Raw genomic sequence first — 23,110 nt, forward strand, 5'->3', positions numbered from 1 at the left:
ATAGGTAGAAATGTAACTGTAAAAGATTGGGGCTGTGGTTAATAAGCTGTTACACAAAACAGACTACTGTTGCAGAGGGTAGAAAAAAAATCAAGTTACCTTGCAAGCATTGCAAAATGTAAATTACCCAACCGCGATAGATGCATAATGAGATGATCAAATAAATAATAAAAACTTTAATTACACAAAGACATATTACAGTGCAACAGTGAAACCTGTTAAACATACACAATACATTCACCCAGCATCATATTTTAGAACAGGCACTGAGTCGTATCATTCTGTACCCCCACTGTGACAGACGTAGGCAATCAGATTCCAACATCATGGCTTTCAAACTTCCCAAACTCATTCAAAGATTGTATTGTGTTGGGACCCCCTTTAGTCTAGCACATCAGTTCCTCTAATACAATGGAAGCCCTACAATGTTCCATTCCCAGATTTCTTCTTGCAGACTGGCATGTAGGTATGGGAAAGTTCAGATCACACCACCATATATAATAAAAATTAAGATTGGGCCTGAGAGAGTGGCAAAACTTCAAAATACTCAGTTATCTAGAGGGGTTTGCACTTGGGATAAAGACATGCATGGATTTCATCAGGAAACAATTATACCCACTCATCAGTTTACTGAGAGGATGATCATCTACTGTACATAAAAACCAGCAGCATATCAGAAAGGCTGGGGGTGGGGACATCAAGAATAAATTGACAATACGGTAACAGATGAGCAAAATTCAATGGAAATACTGTACTACCACAAGTTGTCACAGCAGAGATTAACATAGTCACTCCACAGCTGATAAATGCCCTTGAGCAGAAAAAACCGTCCAAATGAATATAACCACAAAGGGTTTGAAATGCTTTATCTGCCAGAAAAGATATACGTTTTAGCCACTACAGGCTGATTAGTACAATGTATTATCATTCTGTTGTGACATCCCCAGTGGAAACCTCTGCCTGATTCAGATCTTAAGAACTGATTGGATATACTGAGGCTTGATGGTTTAATGAAAATGATCAATTACATCTGAACTACGTGGAGAAGAGGAATAATCCAAACTGGGCACAAAACAGATGGCTGGAGATGCCAGGTTCGTGCAGAAAAATAAAAGGAAAAGATTGCCTACATTTGTTCTGCAGGACAAAACTGCACCGCTTGTAAAAGTTAAATCCAGACTAGCTGAACTGCACATCAGTCTGAAGGGACACTTAACTTGCTATCTAGTCAGTTTCAGAAGGGATTGCGGTTTCAAGTACCACATGTCTCAGGCTATGTTTTTCCAGAATGTTTAACCTTGCACAATATATTTAAATTTGACACTTTGCATATAATCATTTTCACTGTTCAACTACCATCACTTTCTTCATTAGTGATAATCTCTCCTGTTGCTCTGTGAAAGCAACATTTTTAAAAAATAGGAAAGTGTTGTTAAAGCACAAAAATTGGCAGGGGGACCCCACAGGCAAATGCAGAACCCGAGGGTTTGTCTACACTAGCATGTCATCAGCAAAACTTTTGTTGTTTGGGGTGTTAAAAAAACCCACCCTGCCGAATGCCAAAGTTTTACCAATGAAAAGTGCCGGTACGAACAGCACTGTGTCCGCAGTAGAGCTCCCCCCTGCCGACAAACAGCAGCTACACTGTCAATGCTTTTCAACTCGTTCAGGATCAGTGTCTGGCAGCTATAGCACGGTGTCTGCTCTGCATGAGGGGATGTATTCCAGGTCACTCAATTCAATTATCTATCAAAGATAGTTAAAAAGAGTAACATGACTCCAGAGTATCTGAAATCGTTTCCCACTAGAAATCATAAGTTACCTGCCTGAGTTAAGAAAACCTTCTGTTTTCAAATGAAAGAGGACTAATTTATCATGGGATACAGTTTCAGTTTACTTACAGTCAAAGTCCACAGTAGGACTATAATCTTTTGCTATATTTGACACCTCACCTGCATATCATTTATGATGTTTCATATGTACATTTTATATATAACACACACAAAAGCGAGGTGTCCTCCTGCAGCATGCCCAGGAACAGAACTCACGATCTCAGGTAATTTGAACAAAACTTTCTCCACATTTACTGGTTTAGGACCCACATTTTTTCCCCCTGCAAGGTCATGTGGTTCGATTCTTAATGTTGATATTCTCCTCTTGCCCCATCTTTCTTTCTAAGGGACCAGGCTTTTGTATCGTATTACGGACTATAGTGTATTGAAGAAGGGAGTTCTATACCCCGTGCATTCGTGCACATAGCTCAGAGGAGAGCAGAGTCAGGGTAAGATGTTCGAGGCAAGGCGGCCAGCTGGTACCTCGGTCTAGTTCCTGATATGGTACCCATCACCCTGGTGTGTTAGCACCTCATGCATGTCATGGTTATCCTCGTAACACCCCATGTGAAGAGTACTATTTTCTCCATGTTATAGAAGGAGAACCTGGAGCACAGTGCCCAGTGTCATGCCGGGAGTCTGTATTGCACACTTTCATCCCCAAATGATATCCATGTAGCACTGCTGAAAGGCAGTGCTCTATTCTGAATATACCTCTATTCTGTGCCCCAGGGCTGGCTGGGCTCACTCTATCCGCAGAGTAAACCAGGAGCTCCTTACATCTGTGCACATCTGGGGCTCCGCTCAGGGGAAGCCCATGCTCTACTGAGAGCTAGAAGACAGGTGAATGGCTGAACAAGAGGCGGACAGCTGCAGTACAACAGGGTTGGCACCAAGAACTCCTCATGAAGGTAGTGAGATGGATGAAAACAGGCAGCCAAGTATCAATCTGTGATATACGAATCGGTATTTGGAGGTAGTGGGTTATCTACTCGATCTCACTGAGCCCCCACCACCTCTATAACTAGCTAGGAAAAGCAAGACCTGGGAGCCAGATTCTGCTCTCAATCACGGGATGCACGTTGGGGGTAACGTGACTAAGAACAGAATCTGACCCACTGAGTACAGGCTGGTGCTGCACAACTTGATTAGGAGCCTTAGTTTGGTAAGAGACAAGCCATAGTTTGGAATAAGCTTTTCTCTACAGCAAAAATGGATTAAAACCCCCTTCCTCTCCCCCAGACACAGGATTTTGATCTATTTTGTAGTAAAGAACCGTTACGCAGTAGCTGATACATGCACACCTATCAGGTGTCGATGGAAAGGCAGAAGCGATTTTCCTTCTTCCATTCTATGTCAATTAAAGCAAGTTCAGCTCCTACTCCGTAGTCACATCCACTTCAATTTGCTCCTAAAGACAAGGAAGTTGAGCATTTCCATCACTCTCTGGATTTGTTTGTGCCTAAAGAAATGAAGGGTGGGGAGCAGCAGACATTTCCACTGGATGTAGAACGTTTACACTCACATTTGCCAAGGGCACAGAGTTAACCAGTCAGTCCCTTAATAAATGTCATCCCCCCCCTGCCCACCCTGAAATTAAAAAAAAAAAAAAAATTAAAACCTGGATTAGGAGCCATAATTGCCATTAGCCTAAAGAAACAAACAGCTCAAATATTACTCAACTCTCGTGAGCATCAGAACACCAGCTCTGACACTTGGAAGATGTGTGAGGAAGTGAAATAGTTTCCAAGAATATACAAAAATTATGTACAGATCTATTCAGAAAGTGGTAAGCAAGGTCTTAAAAACTGATCCAGGTATTTGTTACTCTCGTCCCTCATTTTTTTTTAAAAATAAAAAAGGCTGTTTGAGAAAAGTTTTACTATGTACATATATATGATATATTTTTCTACCTCTCACAGTACCCCTGTAATTAGCAGACTTTCCACCAGGAGGCCCTGCTAGAGCTTGTACATTTCCCCCCATACGGAAATTTGGCAAAATTAAAAGATTAAAATTCATTTCAAGAATAAACTTTTTTTTTTTTTTTTTTGCTTAAACCGATAGTCTTTAATTTAAGAGAGATCAGGAAATTGTTAGGTTTCACTCACACACCTGCTCATCCTTGAATGAATTTTTAGTCAAAAGCTTTGCCATACGTTTGGTTTTTTTCCCCCAAACAGCAGCAGAATGTTGTGTTGCAACAGACCTGAGGAGGTGACTGCAGCTGCTCTTGATTCTGTCCTCTGCTGTGAAACCCCAGAATCCTGTAACTGAGGGAGGCCAAGGAGAACCCCAGCTGTCTCCCTTTCGCTGAGCTTTTAACCACGGTCTGAATCCACAGGGTTTAGAAGATGCTCTCGCACTCACTGTTTGCTACCAGTGTCTAGAGTCCACAAGCTCTGGGCGGAGGCTCAACTTCTTCAGCGTTTCATACCCCACCACTATGACGATGGTGGAAGGGGTGGCCGATATGATACGGGCGGAGAGGCCTTTAGTGAGGCCCCATGGGCCTTCCTCTGCCATTAGTTGCTTGAAAGTAAGAATGATGGAGCTCTTGCCTTCCACCTGCAAAGCCAAAAGTGAAACCATTAAGAGAGGCAATTGCTCAGAGAGGCAATGGCAGATAAAACAACTGCATCTGTGGTTGCATAAGGGGTTGTTTGCAATAAGATGGGAAGATATTGCACTCTGTCGAGCTCCTTCAAGAGGTATACCATTAAATTGCCTTCTAGTTTTAATTTGAGGGGGAACCATAGAAACTAGAGCATCAGATCAGACTCAAAGTCCCTCTAATCCAGTGTCCTTGCTCAGTAGCCAGAACCAGCAACTCCAGAGAAAGATGCAAGAAACCCCAAAGACGACTGTAATGGGACTCCGCAAACCTGCGGTTAGACCCTGCCTCAGTTTCCCCACTCCCATGTAAGCTAGAGGCCAGCTCCTTGGCCAGCGTGTCAGCGAAGCTCCCACCAGTGTCAGTATTTTGTTCCCTTTTCCAAATAATCCATTTATTCAAACACAAACACAGTTAATCATCACACAGGTAACTCAGGTATTGCCACATGAACCCTCCTATGACCTATGCCTCAGAGGGCTGCTTCTTCTGCCTATCCAGTGGGATCCTAAGTCACGTCTTGCATTTAGCTAGTGTGGCAGGTCCTTTCCGTAGCCCAGGGTTTCCTGTAGGAGCCTCTCTGCAGAACTCCCAACTAACTGAGCTGCTGGGATTTTCACCGCACCACCTGCGAGGCACCTGATTAGTCACATGTGCAGCTAAACCCAATTCCCTTAAAGGACCAGCCCACCCTGTGACAAAGCAATTACGCAACAACTTGCCCACAGAGGAATTTAAGCACTTGCATTATTTTATGTTTGCTGCATCCCCCTATGCGTTTACATTAGAGACCCCACAAGCCTGGAGTTTGTCGTGGGGCAGAATTTCACTTCCTGCTGGGTGCTGCCCACATGCCCAGAGGTGGCTGCCTTTCAGCAGTGCTACATGGATATCATTTGGGGATGAAAGTGTGCAATGCAGGTGTAAGTTACAGGTTATTCTGGCTGGCTCCTTCTGCTCACTGCCTCACAGCAGCTCTTTACATACCGATGCTGTTACAGTCTGGAGAGCAAAGATGGGAGATCAGGAGAAGTGTAGAGGAAAAACGAAATATGAGCTTTGACCAACAAGAACAGCATTTCATAGGGGCAGCAAGGGACTGAAATCAGGTGGGTATTTTTGTCCTCATCAGGTCAGGAGATAAACCAAATAAAATACACTGGAGAAGCAGGCTGTTATAATTAAATGTAAACTCTGCCAGGGCACTAGCGTGGATTCCATGACCATTATGGATAGGGACCTTTCCCCTGAGAACAATGCTACAGATTCCCCTAGAAGTCAGTCCATAGCAAGGTTACATGAAATTTACACAGTATCATTTCTCTGTTCATACCAGTCCAGGAACCCTGTGACCAACAACAGTCTCACAAGGTGGCTGTAGCTAGCAAGGTTCTGACTCCACTCTGGACAAGCCTTTAATGACATTAGAACAGGAGAAAAACCAAGGGGTATTCTCCCCATTTTACAGACAGGGAGTGTGAGGCACAGGAGTTTTTAAGACCCAATATGCAACAATCCATCGGAGCACCTAGAAATAAATGAGAGAAGCCACTGAGAAAAGAGATAAAGTGACTTGCTCACAGCTGCACATGTCAGTGGCAGAGCTGGGACAGAACTTATGCTTTGTGACTCCCAGTCCTGTCCTCTAGCCTCTAGCCCAAATTACCTTTAGGCCGAGCTCTTACCTGCACGCGAGCCCTGATGACGTCCATGGGGTTGGTCAGAGTGGAAGCCGTTGCAGCTGCTAGTGGCCCAGATATAGCTTGGAGGAGGAGGTGTGGACAGTCTTTAGGTGTCAGGCCAGAGAGCTGTTCTGAGAACGGGAGGGAGAGTAAAGTTACAGACACGTGTATATATGTATATACTCAGCTGTGCCATACCTCCTTCCAGCCAGAACTCCCAGCATTCACCCATATCAACTTCACGGGGTAGGAGGCGTGTTTTGCGGATGGGAAAACTTGTGACATACATATACACTGCTCACGTGCCTCATAAGGTTTCTAGGACTAGCATGTTTGCTTTAACATAAAGGCACTGCACATTATCTGCAAAGATTCATATTAAAATGACTGCTCCGTAGGCTATTTAAGTCTCCAGAAGGGTAGTACCTAGTGAATTGTAACACGGCTTCTTGCAACATCCCTCCAAGTAGAGAACAACGCGTTCTCTAAAGAGCTTACCACACTGTGGGGGCCATAGCTTTCTTCATTCTGGTTTTACATTTTAGTATATTAAGTAACATCATGTGTAGTTTTTAAACACACACACACCCAATTTAATGGCCGTTTCTTCAGGAAAGTGGTTGTTTCTCATAGGATCATAGCAATGTAGGGCTGGAAGAGACCTTGAGAGGTCATCAAGCCGACTCCCCTGCTCTGAGACAGGCACATGTAAACCTAGACCATCCCTGACAGGTATTTATCCAACCTCTTCTTAAAAACCTCTAATGATGGAGATTCCACAACCTCCCTTGGAAGTCTATTCCAGAGCTTAACTGCACGTATAGTTAGAAAGTTTTTCCTAAGAGCTAACCTAAATCTCCCTTGCTGCAGATTTAGCCCATTACTTCTTGTCCTGCTGTCAGTGGACATGGACACTTTATAACAGCCTTTAACATTTTTGAAGATTGAACAGGTCCCCCCCATCCAGTTTTCTTTTCTCAAGACTAAAAATACCCAGGTTTTAACCTTTCCTTGTAAGTCAGGTTTTCTAAATCTTTTTATCATTTTTGTTGCTCTCCTTTGGACGCTCTCCAATTTGTCCAAATCTTTCCTAAAGTGTGGTGCCCAGAATTGGACACAGGACTCCAGCTGAGGCCTCAACAGTGCTCAGTAGAGTGGGACAATTACCTCCCGTCGCTGACATACGATACGCCTGCTAATATACCCCAGAAAGGTATTAGCCTTTTATGCAACTGCATCACCCTGTTGACTCATATTCAGTTTGTGATCCACTCTAACCCCGAGATCCTTTTCAGCAGTACTGCCATCTAGCCAGTTATTCCCCATTCCCTGTTTGCTGTACAGGTTAGGGTGACCAGATGTCCCTATTTTATAGGGACAGTCCCGATATTTGGGGCTTTTTCTTCTATAGGTGCCTATTAACCCCCACTCCCGTCCTGATTTTTCACATTTGCTGTCTGGTCACCCTAGTACAGGTTCATATTTTAAGATGTGCTTGTGTCTGCTTAGAAAACAAGGAGAGAGCTCTAGAGACTATTTTGGCTGCAAACCCAAAACCATGGATCATTTCTACTGGTGTACTTTGTGCCTCAGGGCAGGTCACATGACTGTATTGACAGATCAAGACTAGTGTGCTGTGCAAAGATATAAACTAGAAGCATCCAGAGCATCAGGAGCTGGAGGAAAGGCATTTTGAGCCTGTGTCCTGGAGGTCTCACCACCTTTCTGGGGAAGCTGACCCAATAACAGAAGTTAAGATGATTTTTTAAAAATAAATATTCAATTACAAATCATCAGGCTTCGGAAGGAGGGAATGGAGCTTATCTGAATGTGTATGCCCCCACCCTTTTTAAAAAAAATCAAAACACTATTTCAGCACCTATACACCACGGAGATTTTACAACCCAACACAGCAGTTTATGTGTCAAAGTAGCAGCTGGATGAAACAGGGCAGAGCAGATTTCAAAAGCAAGGATAGCAGCTACTGGGAAGCTCAAACCAGAACAACATCCCGAGAGCTGGAGAAATAAAAGCTGTGGCATTAAAAGCAATGGTGGCAATTGTAACCAGCAAGTGGTCCAAGACCCACATACCAAGGCAATTCTCCGCATCGCTAATAGGATCTGCCAACTCTGAGGAGTGAGCTGAACACCTGGGATGCCTGTATTTTTAATGGTGACAAACCCTGAGAATCAGTGAACTGCATTGTTCTGCAATCTGTTGCAGCCTGTTACAGTCAACTTAATTCAATCATCACTTCAACAAATCCCCCTTGTGGAATGATACACCCACACCAAACAGCTAGTGGGAGACACAGATATCAACTGGGCTAGCAACTTTACAGTTTGCTAACAGCCCAAATGTCACCTGTATTGTACAAATGAGCTGAGTTCGGAGGCATTCTGCACAGGAACAATGATCTCCTGAAAGGTACAGCTTTGTTATGTAACACAGTGGTTCTCAACCAGGGGTACGCGTACCTTTGAGGGTGCAGAGCTCTTCCAGGGGGTACATCAACTCATCTAGATATTTGCCTCGTTTTACAACAGGCTACAGAAAAAGCTCTAGCGAAGTCAGTACAAACTAAAATTTCATACGACTTTATACTGCTCTATATACTACACACTGAAATGTAAGTACAATATTTATATTCCAATTGATTTATTTTATAAGAATATGGTAAGAAGGAGAAAGTCAGCAATTTGTCAGTAATAGTGAGCTGTGACACTTCCGTGTTTTTATGTCTGTTTTGTAAGCAAGTCGTTTTCAAGTGAGGTGAAACTTGGGGGTGCGCAAGACAAATCAGACTCCTGAAAGGGTACAGTAGTCTGGATAGGTTGAGAGCCATTGGTGTAACATTGGGTTTAAAACCTACTGAACACAAATACATCTTGTTTAGATGCCCAACCGCACCTGAACTTGCTTGTAGCTCTATTTCCTGGCTCTGCTAAGGGATTTCATACCCTAGAAGTCTTTTTGAAGCCTAAAGAGACCCAGATTCCACACCTGAGAAAGCACAAGTCACACGCATGCAGCAGTTTTAATTTTCAAAACATTACGTGAACATCGGCTCTTCCACACTCCTGTGTGGGAGGCAAGTCTGATCCACAAGTAACTGATGGGGAAGTCCAGGCAGATGTGCCAAGTGTCTTGCCCAAGACCACACACAGCGTGGAAGAGCTGGGATTAATGCTCACCTTCCTGGCTCCAGTCCTGTGTTTACACCAGCGGTTCTCAACCTTTTTCATTCTGAGCCCCCCCCAACGTGCTATACAAACTCCACGGCCCACTTGTGCCACAACAACTGGTTTTCTGCATATCCTGTATATTAAAAGCCAGGGTCAGCATGACGGGGTAGCAAGCAGGGCAACGGCCTGGGGCCCCACACCACAGGGGGCCCCGTGAAGGTAAGTTGCTCAGGCTTTGGCTTCATCCCCGGGCGGCAGGGCTCAGGCTTCAGCTTTCTGCCCTGGTCCCCAGCAACGCTAACGCAGGGCCTGTTCTCTGATTTATTTTGGGGGACCCCCTGAAACCCGCTCACAGCCCCCCAGGGGGCCCAGATCCCTGGTTGAGAACCACTGGTTAGACCATGCCACTCCCTTGCCAGAGCTGAGGTCTATCAATGCTTCACTCTCCACTGATTAAAGAATGTGATCAAATGGGATCCAAGCCACCTGATCCAAGAGATGATGGCTGCTCAATGCTCCAGGGGACAGTCATGCCTCCCTGACCTGCTCTCTGCCAATGTGCCTTGGGGGGAAAACGCCTTTCCAGCCCCATGTCAGTTCAAGTGCATGAGTGTGAATCACTATGGGTGGGACTCTGATCTCATTTACAGAGATAACAGCCCTGCTCTGAGACGTTTGGGAATATTTATGTAAAAACACTTCCCAAACAAGGAGAAGGGGTGGCCTGACCCTAGGAAAGCTGCCCTCCTATGCTGCCTAGGGTCCTTAATTACCTTGGCCAGTCCTGGGCCTGGACATCTTTCCCAGGATGATCCTTCTCTTCTCCCTTCTCTGTTGCGTGCCCCTCCGACTTCTCCTCTCCAGCAGGCTGCGTAGGGAGGGTCTGACAGGACGCAAGCCGCAGCAATTGTCATTGTGGGGTTTGGGGTGTTGGATTTCCTGCCCAAACCACAAGCTGCCTGTTGTGTTCTAACTGCCCCATGGCACGCACTAGATAACTAGACCGTATTAATGTAGTCCAGTAGGGTCCATTCTGGGCAGTTAGACTGCAACACATCCTGTAGGTTAGGGGGTGAATCCATCACCCCAAACCCCAGACAACTGCTGCAGCTTGCCTCCTATCAGAGTCGCACTGTGCAGTGCACACGTGCCATGGGGCGGTGGAGAACAACACCAGCGGCTGCGACACTATTTCCTGTGTTCGTCGGACCTCAATAGCAGTGAATGAGACACACTTTTTTAATGTAAAAGCAGCAAAGACCCCTGTGGCACCTTATAGACAAACAGATGTATTGGAGCAGGAGCTTTCGTGGGTGAATCCCCACTTCGTCGGATGCATGTCAGACTAACACGGCTACCCCTCTGATACTTTTTTAATGTGTGCGCGCTTACAAAATTAGCTTGCAAAATTAGTAGACTGAATTCTGAATTAGTAATTTCATAATTACACGCAATACTCCTGGGGGAATTTGGCACCACTGCGCACTGCAGAATTTTGCAGCACTTAACATTGTGCATACAGAATTTCCTTTCCCCCACAGAAATGGGCTGAAGTACTGCTAGCTGCCACTGGGCCCGGCAGACCCCAGCTCACACATAGAAGACACTGCTGAGGGGAGGGAGAAGGAGCTAGAGGGTTCCTGGCAGCTGCAGTTCCCAGCATGCCCTGAGGGAAGGAGAGAGCTGCATGCAGGAAACTCCATGCAAGCCTGGGACCAGGCATCAGGCTTTTCCTCTGGGTCCCTGGGCTCTGCGGGGGAGAGAGGAGCAGGTGTCTGGGCTTGGGGGGCCACGGCTGAGCTCAGGGGGGAGAGGGGAGTGTGGGTATCTGTGCAAGAGGGAGCCCTGTGGCTGGGCTGTGAGGGGGGAGGGGGTTCAGGTGTATTGGCTGGGGGGGGGCACAGCTGGGGAGAGGTTGTGGGTGTCTGGCCCTCTGGCTAGGCTTGGGGGGAGGGGTGCGGGGGGAAGGAAGGGGACAGAGAAACAGGAACTGGATTGTCATAGGGGTTTCTTTAACTCTATTCCTGGGAGAATTTTTGTGTGTCTCTGTATTGTTACAGACATACTTGAAGATCGGTATTTTGAAATAAAATACCAAAATAATTGAAACTGGTGTGATTATGAAGTGTTATTTTGACAAATAAAATTTGCGGAATTTTACTGAATTTAAAATATTGTGTGCAGAATTTTTAATGTTTTGGTGCAGAACGCCCCCAGGAGTAATGTTAAAAAGAATAATAATTTTGGATTACTGAAAATCAGGGAGCATTGACATCTCAGTACTCAGATCCCAAAGTGCCAAGTAGGTGCCCAAGCCAAGTCATGGCGGAAGCCTCCGTGTTTCACCTACCTGCATAGAAGTGGTAGAAAGGCCACCATACCGCACTGTTGGGAATATAGGTGAGCAGAGAGGCCACGTAGCCCCTGTAGAAGCCTCTCAGTCCGTCAGCGTTGAAGATCTGTACAAGGATGTCCTTGGTCTGGCCGAAGACCACATTACGTTTGCAGTCTTGGTACCGCACTTTGAACCTGCCCATGCTCTCACCCTCGCGCTGCATCATGAGGTGCTGGGAAATGACATCTATGGGCACTGTGATGCTCTGCGCCACCAGGGAGGCTGAGCCGCCGGCCACCAGCGACTTGACGACGTTGCTGTTGTTGTACTTGGAGACGTACTTGCGGGTGAGCTCGTAGGTGGTCACGTAGCACTGGCCTGAAATCAGGGTGAAGGTGTTGACCAAGAAGCCCCGGTACAGCCCAGCTGCCCCTTCCGCCCGTAATATCTTCACAAAGGCATCGAAGGTCCCGTTGTAGAGGCTCTTGCCCTTCTGGACCTGCAGCCGTGTTCGGATGAGCGTAAAGGGGTAAACGCTCACCCGGATCATCATGGTCATGCAGACACCGAAGACATAGAACTTCTTCTTGTCCAGATGCTCCCACTCGATGATCGGGATGTTGCGTTTGTCCTCCATAATTCCCTGGAATGCAGGGGAAGAAAAGTTAGTGACCATCAGATACTCCCCTCCACCTTCCAAAGGAGGAGACTAAGGGACTTTTTGGATTAAGCCTCCTTTCTCCGTTGGGCCCTGCAGTAACCTTCCTGCTAGCCAAGGGCTGGACTAAGCCCGCTTAAGAAACACTCGTTATTATAAACAATGATGTTGGTGGGGCCTGAGTGAAACAAGTGTCCTAGCCTCTTGGGCACCCAGCACCCAAGCTCTGACTGCCTGGGGGGCAGTCATGGGTAAATCTGAGGATCCCAGAGTCTGCTAGCCGTCAATGAGAAGGTGAGATGTTGCCATTAACAGATGAACACAAATAACCAGAAGGTGGCTATAGGAACTTTGTACACGAGGACCCACCTGGCTTATTCAAGCCTCTTGAGCACAGACGTGTCTAGGTGGTCACTCAACAGGATTTGCCATGAGGCCCCACAGGGGTGTTGCTGAGTCTACCAGCAGTTATCTCTTGACCCAGTTAAGAGGTACACAATTGATTTCCCCTAGCTGCCATTTTCTGAGATTAACCACTCTAACATACTACCAGCAGAAAGTGGGTCAGCTGCCCACATCATGCTAGTCTCCAGTGGGGTGGATAAAAATGTATTTAATTTTTTTTTTAATTTAAATTAAATACAGGTTTATTTTTTAAAAATAAATTTGAAATAATGACAATCTACAGTAAGGCCTAAATTCATTGTAACCTATTAAAATAACACTTTAAATACAAAAAATATTAAGTAGTACATATTTGCTGACAAGTTTTAAGGAAAATCAAACCACTGAACTGGTGCAAGTCATTGGCTAAGCACCTGGAACCAGAGTATGACGTGCCAAACCAGTTTTAGACATATTCAGAAGATGCAGAGAAAATATTTTCTTCACTTCAGTTTGTTCAACTAGTTCAGTTCAATGACTAGTTCAAAGTTAAGAAACCAATTGGGAGTCTCCTCTTCCAATTTATGAATAAAAAGTAGGCGTGAGAGGACAAACTCTACTAGTTCTTGAAGGACAGTGACCAGAAATTATCAGTTCAATTCATTAACTACAGATAATACTTCCTTTGTTTAATAAATCAGGGCAAGTCTACACTACAAAATTAAATTGACCCAAGTTAGGTTGGTGTACAGCCACTGCAGAAATTACTGCAGTTTTTCATGTTCACACTATGCCCCCACTGTTGGTGGTACGCATCCTCACCAGGAGCGCTTCTACTGATTTAACTGACAGCATGGGGCAATGTGGGGCACTGACAGCCTGGAGACCCACCACTGTGCCTGTCAGCCCCGTGTGGGGCAGAGGGGCTCTGGCATGTCAGCCCTGCACTTACATCCCTTGTTGCTGCCTTTGACAGCCTGAGCTGCATCGGACACTGCATCAACCTAACTACCTCGACCTAAGTATTATGCCTCTCACAGAGGTGAGTTATAAGGTTGGTGTAGCAGGCAACTTATGACAGCAGGACCAACGTTGGGGCATCATTGATGCTTACAGAGTTAGATCAACATAAGGTGCCCGACATTGACCTAACTCTGTAATGCAGACCAGGCCTCAGTTAATTTCAAAGGCAATACATGTTTTGATAAGCTTTTTTTCCTTATGTATCCAGTGCATTTAGGGTAGTTTGATTTAATAAAAAAAGTTTAAATGCTGTTTTTGTCCATTTTTAATTCAATTTGAATTTCCAAAAAGAGCTTGACTCTCATCGTAAGTAAAAAAACTAATCTAGCAAGAAATGCATCATTCACCATTTTCTAACATAATAAAAATGTAAAAATTAAGAATCTCAACAAGGGTACTATAGAACTGCTTAAATAATTGTGCATAGATAAGGTGTATCCTTCTGATTAGCAAAAAGAAGCACCACATATAGTGCAAGGGCCGTGTTTCGCTGCAAATCAATACGTTTTTTAATGATTACCAACCAATGAAAATCAATCTTTATTTAGGAAAATACAAATGGAAAACATGACTTAAATCAAGGTTTCCTAGTTGATTTAAATGATGATTAAAATCCACCCTGCTCTCCAGAATAAGGGAGAACCCACCCCTAGGGAGAACCCCTCCCTTCATGCATCTTGACTTTTCCTTTGGAGTGGCATGGGTACGAGACAGCTATTCCAGCTCTGCTATGGCATACTGAAATCTTAGGTATGTGACCATACCCCTCTGGTGCCTCAGTTTCCCCCTCTGTAAAATAATGCTTACCAACCTTTGTGAGATGCTTTGAGATCTATGGATGAAGAATTAAATATTACCTCTTAGTGACCATGCAGAGCAGGAAAATTGTTTGGCAACCAGGGCAGCTTCTCCCCTGTCATTCTGAGTTCACTGGTGCTGCTGGCCTTCAGGATCCTACCCTTCAGGTCCTAGGCTGTCTACAAAAGTAAACGGTGATATGTTCTGAAATCTCTGAACAAGATCTTTGCTTCATCGCATGAATCACAGCTGGTTTTTTCCATGCTCCTCTAATTTTTCCCTCCCGCTCACTGATTGGAAATGCAAGTCAGGGGGTAAAGTTAAGAATAAGAATTAAAGGGAGGAGGACGTGAGACCACAGATGTAAACAAGCACAGAATTATGCAGCACTGCTAAGGTGAAGGCAAAGAGCCTGAAAAGAAAATTAGCAAAGATCCCGGTTCAAGGAGCCCCCAGCCAAGGAGCTGCAGGTTGTACTTTGATGAACTTCGCTCATTTTAGCCACAATCACTTTCGTTACTAGATAATCTTCTCTGGTGCAATAACCCTGAAATACCCATTATGCCTCCAGCTACGGCTGCACTCGCAGGGTCAGGGATCAGAACGGAGTTTCAGTACAACACAATGGAGCCACATGGACATTCATGCCACAGAGCACTGTGATCTCCAGCAGCAGGACACAGTAAGAGGCTACTCACAATTCAGTTTCCACCTTCAACCCAGCCGACCATATTTAACCCAGGTCTCCCTCCTCGCCAAACCACCCACCATCTGATCTCTGCTGAATTGCCCTCCATGCCATAAGCCAGTGAGTGCCAACCTGTGTGGGGATGTTTCTCTCTGGGATCAGATTCTGAGCTGTTCGTCCCACCTCCCATTGAACTGTTGTTTTCTCACCTGCTGCAAAGTTTGAGCTGATGGTTTGGAGCAGGCCTAGCTCCTTGGAGAGTCCGGGCACCCATGAAGGAACAGGAGAAAGGCAGCAGGGGCACCCCAGGACAACGCCCAGAGGCACTTTGCTGAGCTAAGATGGGAATGTTAGAGCACGAGTCTTGGTGGTTGGGAACCACTCCACTGTCGGCAGCCTCCCCAGATGATAAACTCTTTGCCCGCCCATACCTGAGGCAGTACTGGGTGTGAGGGCAAGGGAGGAATTTATTACAGGAAAGGATTCTAGCCTTTATGCACTTGAGATCATTCAAAAACACTCGCTGTGGAGATGCTAAGAACAGGGATGGTACAGCACCCACCCCTCCACGCCAGTGACCGGAACTGATCTCTGGTTTCATAAACCAAAAGGAAAGCTCACGATCTGTATAAGAGATAAGAAGAGCGGCCAATAGGTCCCCCAGATTTCTCACTAGAAAGTCTGTTTACTATCTCAAGTAAAGCCACGGAAGGCAGCAAGTGGAGCTACCCCCTGGTTCCCTTAGTCAGTTTCTGACTATCAGCAGAAACAGACGGTATTTGATTTTCATACAATTCCTGTAAACTGAAAACAACCCCCTTAAAATCAGTGCTGAAGAGGTGGAAAGGTACAATGCACAGGCAGCAGCCCTCAGTGACAAGCGTTCCCGAAATGCGTATAAATGAGAGACTTGACAGAGAGCCATGGCAGCTCACAGGCTTCTGTGATTACCCGTCTCTCAGGTGCCACTACCTCTGCCCCATGCCCTTGCATCTACAGGCTCTAAAGCATCATACTAAGGTTAGCCACATCGCAGTGGCTTGCAAGAGAGATCTCCGAAGGTGAGGATGCTCCTCTTTCACTCTGAAGAGGTGGCTGGTAGTAGGCCTGACCCATGAAAAGTGTGTTTAGATACATTCATAAACTCTACAGGGAAAAACCCATGAGCGTAATAGCTTGGATTTCTATAGCACCTGACCTATCATCTCAGGATCTCAGACAGGATTCTTCACATACCCAGGTATAAACCAGTATCGTTAGCTCCATTTTAAAGACATGGAATCAAAAGTACATAGGTGAGGGGATTTGTTCCAAAGTCCGATACTTAATCAGAGGCAGAGGAAGGAACAGAGCTCCTGCTTTGTGAACAACTCCCTTCTTCTGCCTCTAATGCCTGTGCTCTAACCACTCAGGCTGGGCCAACGGAAGGCCAATTTTGCCAGTAAGGCTTTCTAGTATTGACCAAGCATATAGTATGCTTCCCTCCTCTGGCAAAGTATGCCCCAACCCACTATAGACTTCACAGATCTCAATCTGGGAACCCCCACCAGACAGTGTGTATCACTAAACATTAAAAAAAAAAAGTTATAATATCCAGCTGGAGCCAGATTATTGTTAGACTGAACATTTCCCATTCCAGATCAAAGACTCCTCCCTGGGTTCAGTGTAGAAAAGTTTCACCTGTCAGAGAACATCCTGATTATGTAATACAAAGGCCAGAGCCATTCAGCTTTAGACACAACTTGCTTCAAAGGGTTTGTCTACACTTTAAATTCTACCTTTATCTGAAATAACTTTCAAGAGCAACAGCTCCCTGTGTGGACACACTTATAGAAGAGTGCCTTTTCACAGTTTTGTTTAATCCACTTTGAAAGCAATAGCTATTCTGGTCAATTTCCCTATGTAGACAAGACAACCCCAAATCATACAGCTCAAGACAGAAGTGATAATGCCAGTGACTGCAGGGACCCTACCACGAAACCCAAAGACAGTCAGATGGAATACTGGAGTAATCGACAGTGTTAAATTATTATGACGGGCTTGATTCCCAGGCACGCTAAGGCCTCTTTACACAGCTCTGGCAGTGAAAGGGAGCTGCAAGGTGTAACTGTAATTCATGCCTATTGTAAAGCCATTTTACACTGTCAGAGTGATAAAGAGAGGCCTTAGTGTAAATAAGAATAAGGCCCCAAATTTCAGGCTCCATCAATAAAGGTCAAGTAACCAAGACTATGAGAGAAATTTGATTGATGAAACAATTTTCATATTTGCTTATTCTCTTGGAAGGAAAGTCCTTTTAAATTAAAAAAAAAAAGGTTTGCTTACTATCAGCCAACAAAATGTTTACAGAACATCAGCAAATATTGTTACAGGTTTATCACAACTTCTACTGATGCTCAGACCAGAGAGAGAGGTTGAAAATACCACATCGTATTTGCAAAACAACAATCCGAATGAAAAAGAAAGGTATCCTATTTTACCAGGTACAGAAATAAAACCATGACTCACTGCTACCGCCAACTGAAAGAGAGAAATAGAATTTAAGAAAGCTAAGGGCTTGTCTATACAGAAAAGTTGTACGACTTTAACTACACCAGTATAGCTAAAGCAGTATAACCCTGTCTCTCTCTCTCTGTGTGTGAGAGAGAGATCGAGAGAGATCTCAATATAAAAGTGATTAAACTGGAATAGCTATACCCATACAAGAAGGGGAATAAGCTAAGTCATTCTATGGCACCTTTGTACCAGAATAACTGTGCCCACACTAGGGCTTATACCAGTATAACTATTTCAACATAAAAACCACACCCCCTAACCAACACAGTTACACCGGTGGAACTTTCAAGTGTAGTCCAGGCCTTCAACCCAGTCTGCTCCGCTGCTCAAGGACAGGGGTTTAGAAGTAACACGGGGAGGTGAAAAATCATATTGATTTTACCTGTTATTAGTATCACCTCTGATTATTAAATCAATGGAACTAGGTGAGGTCTAGTTTACTTCTCAGAGTATGTTCATGGTGGACAATGACACACTGCTCACTTTCACTTTCGGATCTAGTTAGTTTCATTTGTTTGGCTCTCAAGCTGTTGCAGGAGCTGCAATGTTTGCCTTGTAAAGCCTTCCCTCCACCTACAGGAGTTTTAAAAGTTCAAGGAAATGTTTGCATTGGTTTTAGGTTCTATATACTGTGCTGATTTTATTACTGAGGCCATCAGCTCCTTGGGGGAGAGACTGAACTTTCCTCTATGTCTCGTTAATAACCACCTTAATTTGGAATCTGAATCTAACAGATAGTGTTGCTTTAATCCCATCGTTTGCAAGTGATGGATGCAGGGCTATGGCAGTGGATTAATCTCTAAAGGAGGTAAGAGCGGGAGAGGAGTGCCTGGCATCACTGGGAATGTTTTGATTAAATATACTCGGCAAATTCCTTGCACCACTGAAATCAATGGGAGTTTTGCCTTTGACTTCAGTGAGGCCACGATTTCACTTATGCTTCCAGAATTTAAACCTAAGGCCTTGGTCAAAGCAATGATCTCATTAGAAGACTTACTTCCACCCTCAGGCATTCCCTTCCCACCTTTTAAACACCACCTTCCCCATACAAAACAAAGATAAAAAATAACTGCCAAATTCCAAATTTGCCAATCCCTGTCTAAGACCCACACATTAAAAACAACAACAATTCAATCATCACTCCCCCCACAACAAATAGCATGCAGACAATATGAAATTTCCAGACCCCACTCTTCATTTTGCTTGTATCTTTTATGCCTTTCTTCTGCCCTTTGTTTTGACTATTTAGATTGTAAGCTCTTGGGGGCAGAGGCTGTCTACCACACATATTTTACAGAGCCTAGCAAAAGAGGGCCCCATTCTCAGGTGGCCCCTAGCCACTATAATGAATGACTCCCCCACTTTGGGGGTAAGGACAATGGAGATCATTTGTTAACTTGCTCTCATCTATCCCAAAAGTCCACAGAACTTGGGCAGCCAGAAGTCTAAAACTACCCATAAATAAGTCTATATTTATACAGGGAGCTGTGTTACTCCTCATTGAGAACAGAAGGAAACTATTTTCTTGAAGTTGTACCTGGTGGTTAAGGCAAATGATTAGGAAGGAGGACTCCTAGGTTCTGGTTTCTGACTCTGCCACTGCCTGGGTGTGTGATCTTCGGCAAGTCATTTCCCCAGCTCTAAAATGGGGGCACTACCTACCTACCTACCAACAGGGTGCGTGGAGAGTTAAAGTGGTATGAAAACCTCAGCTGAAAAATGAAGCAGCACAGAATATTACTCTGCGGGAAATCTAAACCAAGTCCATATAATTTTCTAAGAGGCTTGATGGATGTCTTCTGATAATTCCCGTCCTTCAGAAAATTCACTTTGCCCAGTAGGCTCATGTGTAGTTGCAGCAAAATTTGTGCATAACAAGGCTTTGGTAGCCTGCGTCAAAGGAGGCCAAGCAGTGATTGGAACTAGGGCCCAACACAATTGATCAACACAGTTTGTACCTCTTTAACACAGGCTAGCCAATCTGTTACAAATGTTTTGCTGCAACTGTGTTTAAATGTGATTCTTTGGCCAATGAAGACAGGGTCTTTGTTTGCTCCAAACTAGGAGAGATCTCCCAGTCAGCATACTAATGCCTTAGCCTGGAGTCCTGGGAATCATCCAGAAGTGGGCTGAGACATCGCCTCCCCAAGATCTATGTTGCCTCTGGACTCTCTCTAAACACAGGAGGTCAAACATTCCCGAAAGCAAGGCCACTGAGTCTCTCCTAATTTCAATTCTTATCTCTGTACTAAACCAGAGGGAACCTAGGCTGGTTAGGTGGCTCGGCATCACTAATTTTTAATAAATACTTCACACTTTTATACCATTTTTATCCAAGGATTAAAAAAAAATACATCTTTTACAAACATAAGGCCTCACAGTGCCTCTAAACATCATCCTCATTTTACACAGAGTGAAACTGAGTCATGGAGAGATTAAGACCAATACTTTCAAACACATCCACTGATTTCAGTTGCTTCAATTTTTGGGCACTCAAATTTGGATGTTCCATGGCTGGTCTTCAGAAGAGGCAAGCACCCACAACTCAAGTTGAGAGCAAATTGGGGTGACCTGCTGGCTGTGTGGAAAGATCCAAAGCTGCTCTTAGAATCATAGATTATTAGGGTTGAAAGGGACCTTAGGAGGTATCTAGTCCAACCCCCTGCTCAGAGCAGGACCAAACCCCAACTAAGTCCCCAAATGGCCCCCTCAAGGACTGAACTCACAACCCTGGGTTTAGCAGGCCAATGCTCAAACCACTGAGCTATCCCACCCCCATTCTGATTGACTGTACAGATCATGAACTTTCCTGTGCTCTATGCAATGTGCAGATCAGTTCAGGGCACTGGTAAGGGCTTCTCCTTTGAATGGAGGGGCAGGTGCTGCACAGTTCTTATTCCAAGCACCTTTGAAAACAAGGCTATAGGTATTTAATTTGGGGCACCCAAAAATGGGCACATGCAGAAGTCTGTGGACATTTGAAAGTTTTGGCAGAAGTGACTTGAGGACAGGGCTTATATTGCCAGCTTCTCAAACAGCCCCCCTTTTTTACTCCACCATCATTTCACATTACTGCCTAGCCTGCAGCCTTATCCCCAGCACCCCAAGCTGAGTGCTGCACCTCACCCCCCTGCCCCAGGCCTTGCCACCCCAACTGCCCCTCTCCCTATGACCTCCCCCAAGTTGTGTCCTGCCTCATCCTCCCATCAAACTGTCCCAGGCCTGTCCCTCTGCAGTGCTCTCCCTATTTGCCCTCCCACAAAGCCCCCCTCCATCCTTCCTTCAAAATGCTCCCCCCCGTATCGTCCCCAGATGCACTTCCTCAAATGCCCTGCTCCCTGGACCGTCCCCCAGCTCAACATCCCCCAACTGCCCCTCCCCAGCCTCTGTCTCACCTTGCTCCCACCCCATCCCAGAGCCTCCCACTGCCCCCCCCAGCTCCTCAACTGTCTCTCCAGCCCCTGTTATCCCACGCTACCCCCCCAACTGCCTCTCCAGCCCCACCCTGCCCCCAACTGCCTCTCCAGCCCCTCAATTATCCCACCCTGCCCCCAACTACCCCATCCCACCCTGCCCCCAACTGCCTCTCCAGCCCCACCCTGCCCCATCCCACCCTGCCCCCAACTGCCTCTCCCGCCCCTCAATTATCCCACCCTGCCCCCAACTGCCTCTCCAGCCCCACCCTGCCCCATCCCACCCTGCCCCCAACTGCCTCTCCCGCCCCTCAATTATCCCACCCTGCCCCCCAACTGCCCCATCCCACCCTGCCCCCAACTGCCTCTCCAGCCCCATCCTGCCCCCAACTGCCTCTCCAGCCCCTCAATTATCCCACCCTGCCCCATCCCACCCTGCCCCCAACTGCCTCTCCCGCCCCTCAATTATCCCACCCTGCCCCCAACTGCCTCTCCAGCCCCACCCTGCCCCATCCCACCCTGCCCCCAACTACCTCTCCCGCCCCTCAATTATCCCACCCTGCCCCCCAACTGCCTCTCCCGCCCCTCAATTATCCCAGCCTGCCCCCCAACTGCCCCCCAAGGTGGGCCCCGTCCCAAAGCCCGCACTGCCCCTGCCTAGCCCCTCATACCCCGCACCCTGCCCCCCAACTGCCTCCCCCTTGGGCCCTCAGTGTCCCAACGGCCCCCCCGCGAGCCCGGTCGCGGCGCCCCCTCGGGCCCCACCCGAGCCCTATAACTAAGCCCCGCCCCCCGCGCGGCCGCCCCTCACTCACCTCGGGCGGGCGCCCCCAGGCCCCTGCTCCGCCCCCATGGCGCCCCCGAGACCCGGGCCAGCAGCAGCCACGCCCCGGCCGGAAGTCAGCGGAGGGAGGCGCGGCTCGCGTAGCCGTCCGCTCGGCCAATGACCTGCTCGCTCCCCCCCCGTGCGCCATCTTAGGTGAGGGCAGAAGCCTCGCCCGGCCCCGTTCCCCTCGCGTGATTCTTGGCCTTAACAAAGATGGCGTCCGCCCTCCCCTGCCCCAGTCAAACATGGCCGCCCGCAAGGCTTAGTGGTGCATTGAGCATGCGCGCTCACCGCTTCCCCCTCCCCCGCCAGCCTGAGTTCTGAGGCAGGCATCTTGCAACGTCCATGGGTGCTACCCACGTGGGCTGCAGGGGAGAGAGGGGAGGGGATGGTACCCCTTTGGGTTGGCGGGTTCTGATCTGGGGGCGGCTTGGCCAGGTTGGGGGGGCTGTTTGAAGGCTAGAAAGGGAGGTGCAGAAAGGAATTTTGCAGGGTGTGGTTCCCCGTGGAGTGTGTAATTGATGTTTCCAGGGTGGGGTGGAAGGTGATGACAACTAGGGATATTTTTTTCCTGTATTGAAACAGGTTCTCTCGAGGTGTTCAGGGGTAGGGGGGGCCACCCACACATTCCCGGGTGTTCTGGAAATGGCGGGGTCTGCTCCTGCTAGCGTGACCTGGGACACACGTTGCCTGCAGGGTCATGCTGACAAGGGATGCCTTTTTTAAGAGCATGCTGCCAGGGGGGAGGGGGGCATTTTAAAGAGCTCCCTGGCCTGCCCCCACCGGTGCAACCTGGGATGCCTGGTGCCTGCAAGATCACGCCGCACAGGTGTATGCGTGTGCCATGCCATTGTTCACCTCTGCCAGTGTTACTTTGCGTGCAAAGTCATGCTGGCAGGGGCAGAGCGGTGCGCTCTTAAAAACGTCATCTCCCACCCAATACCGGACAAAACCATTGTACCGGATGGGGGACAAACCCTTGAAAAGCAGGTCTGGTTTAATACCGGCCCATTCCATGATATGATCTACTTCTCTGGATGAGTGTCCTTGTTAGGTGAAGGTGGTGTTAAGTGTGTTGAGGTACGTATCCTGGACTTTCTCCTTGGAGCCTAT

At 46.7% G+C, this 23,110-nt stretch overlaps 1 protein-coding gene across 3 annotated transcripts; it reads right to left on the minus strand.

Moving 5' to 3' along the window:
- Positions 1–161: 161 nt before the first annotated feature.
- On the minus strand, positions 162–22,100 carry SLC25A44 (solute carrier family 25 member 44). Of its 3 annotated transcripts, none has more exons than XM_044991860.1 (5): positions 21,987–22,100; positions 14,574–14,693; positions 11,667–12,294; positions 6,132–6,259; positions 162–4,400 (listed from the first exon to the last, which is right to left on the minus strand). In XM_044991860.1, the coding sequence occupies exons 3-5, from the start codon at positions 12,286–12,288 to the stop codon at positions 4,209–4,211; spliced, it is 942 nt and encodes a 313-aa protein (XP_044847795.1). In that variant the 5' UTR covers positions 12,289–12,294; positions 14,574–14,693; positions 21,987–22,100; the 3' UTR covers positions 162–4,208. The 3 variants fall into 3 exon arrangements, with proteins under 3 accessions (XP_044847795.1, XP_044847796.1, XP_044847797.1); XM_044991861.1 differs by lacking the exon at positions 21,987–22,100 and adding an exon at positions 15,412–15,692; XM_044991862.1 differs by lacking the exons at positions 14,574–14,693; positions 21,987–22,100 and adding an exon at positions 13,128–13,263.
- Between the last annotated feature and the right edge of the window lie 1,010 nt (positions 22,101–23,110).

The sequence above is a fragment of the Mauremys mutica genome, chromosome 17 (assembly GCF_020497125.1).
Source record: "Mauremys mutica isolate MM-2020 ecotype Southern chromosome 17, ASM2049712v1, whole genome shotgun sequence".
Lineage (NCBI taxonomy): Eukaryota > Metazoa > Chordata > Testudines > Geoemydidae > Mauremys > Mauremys mutica.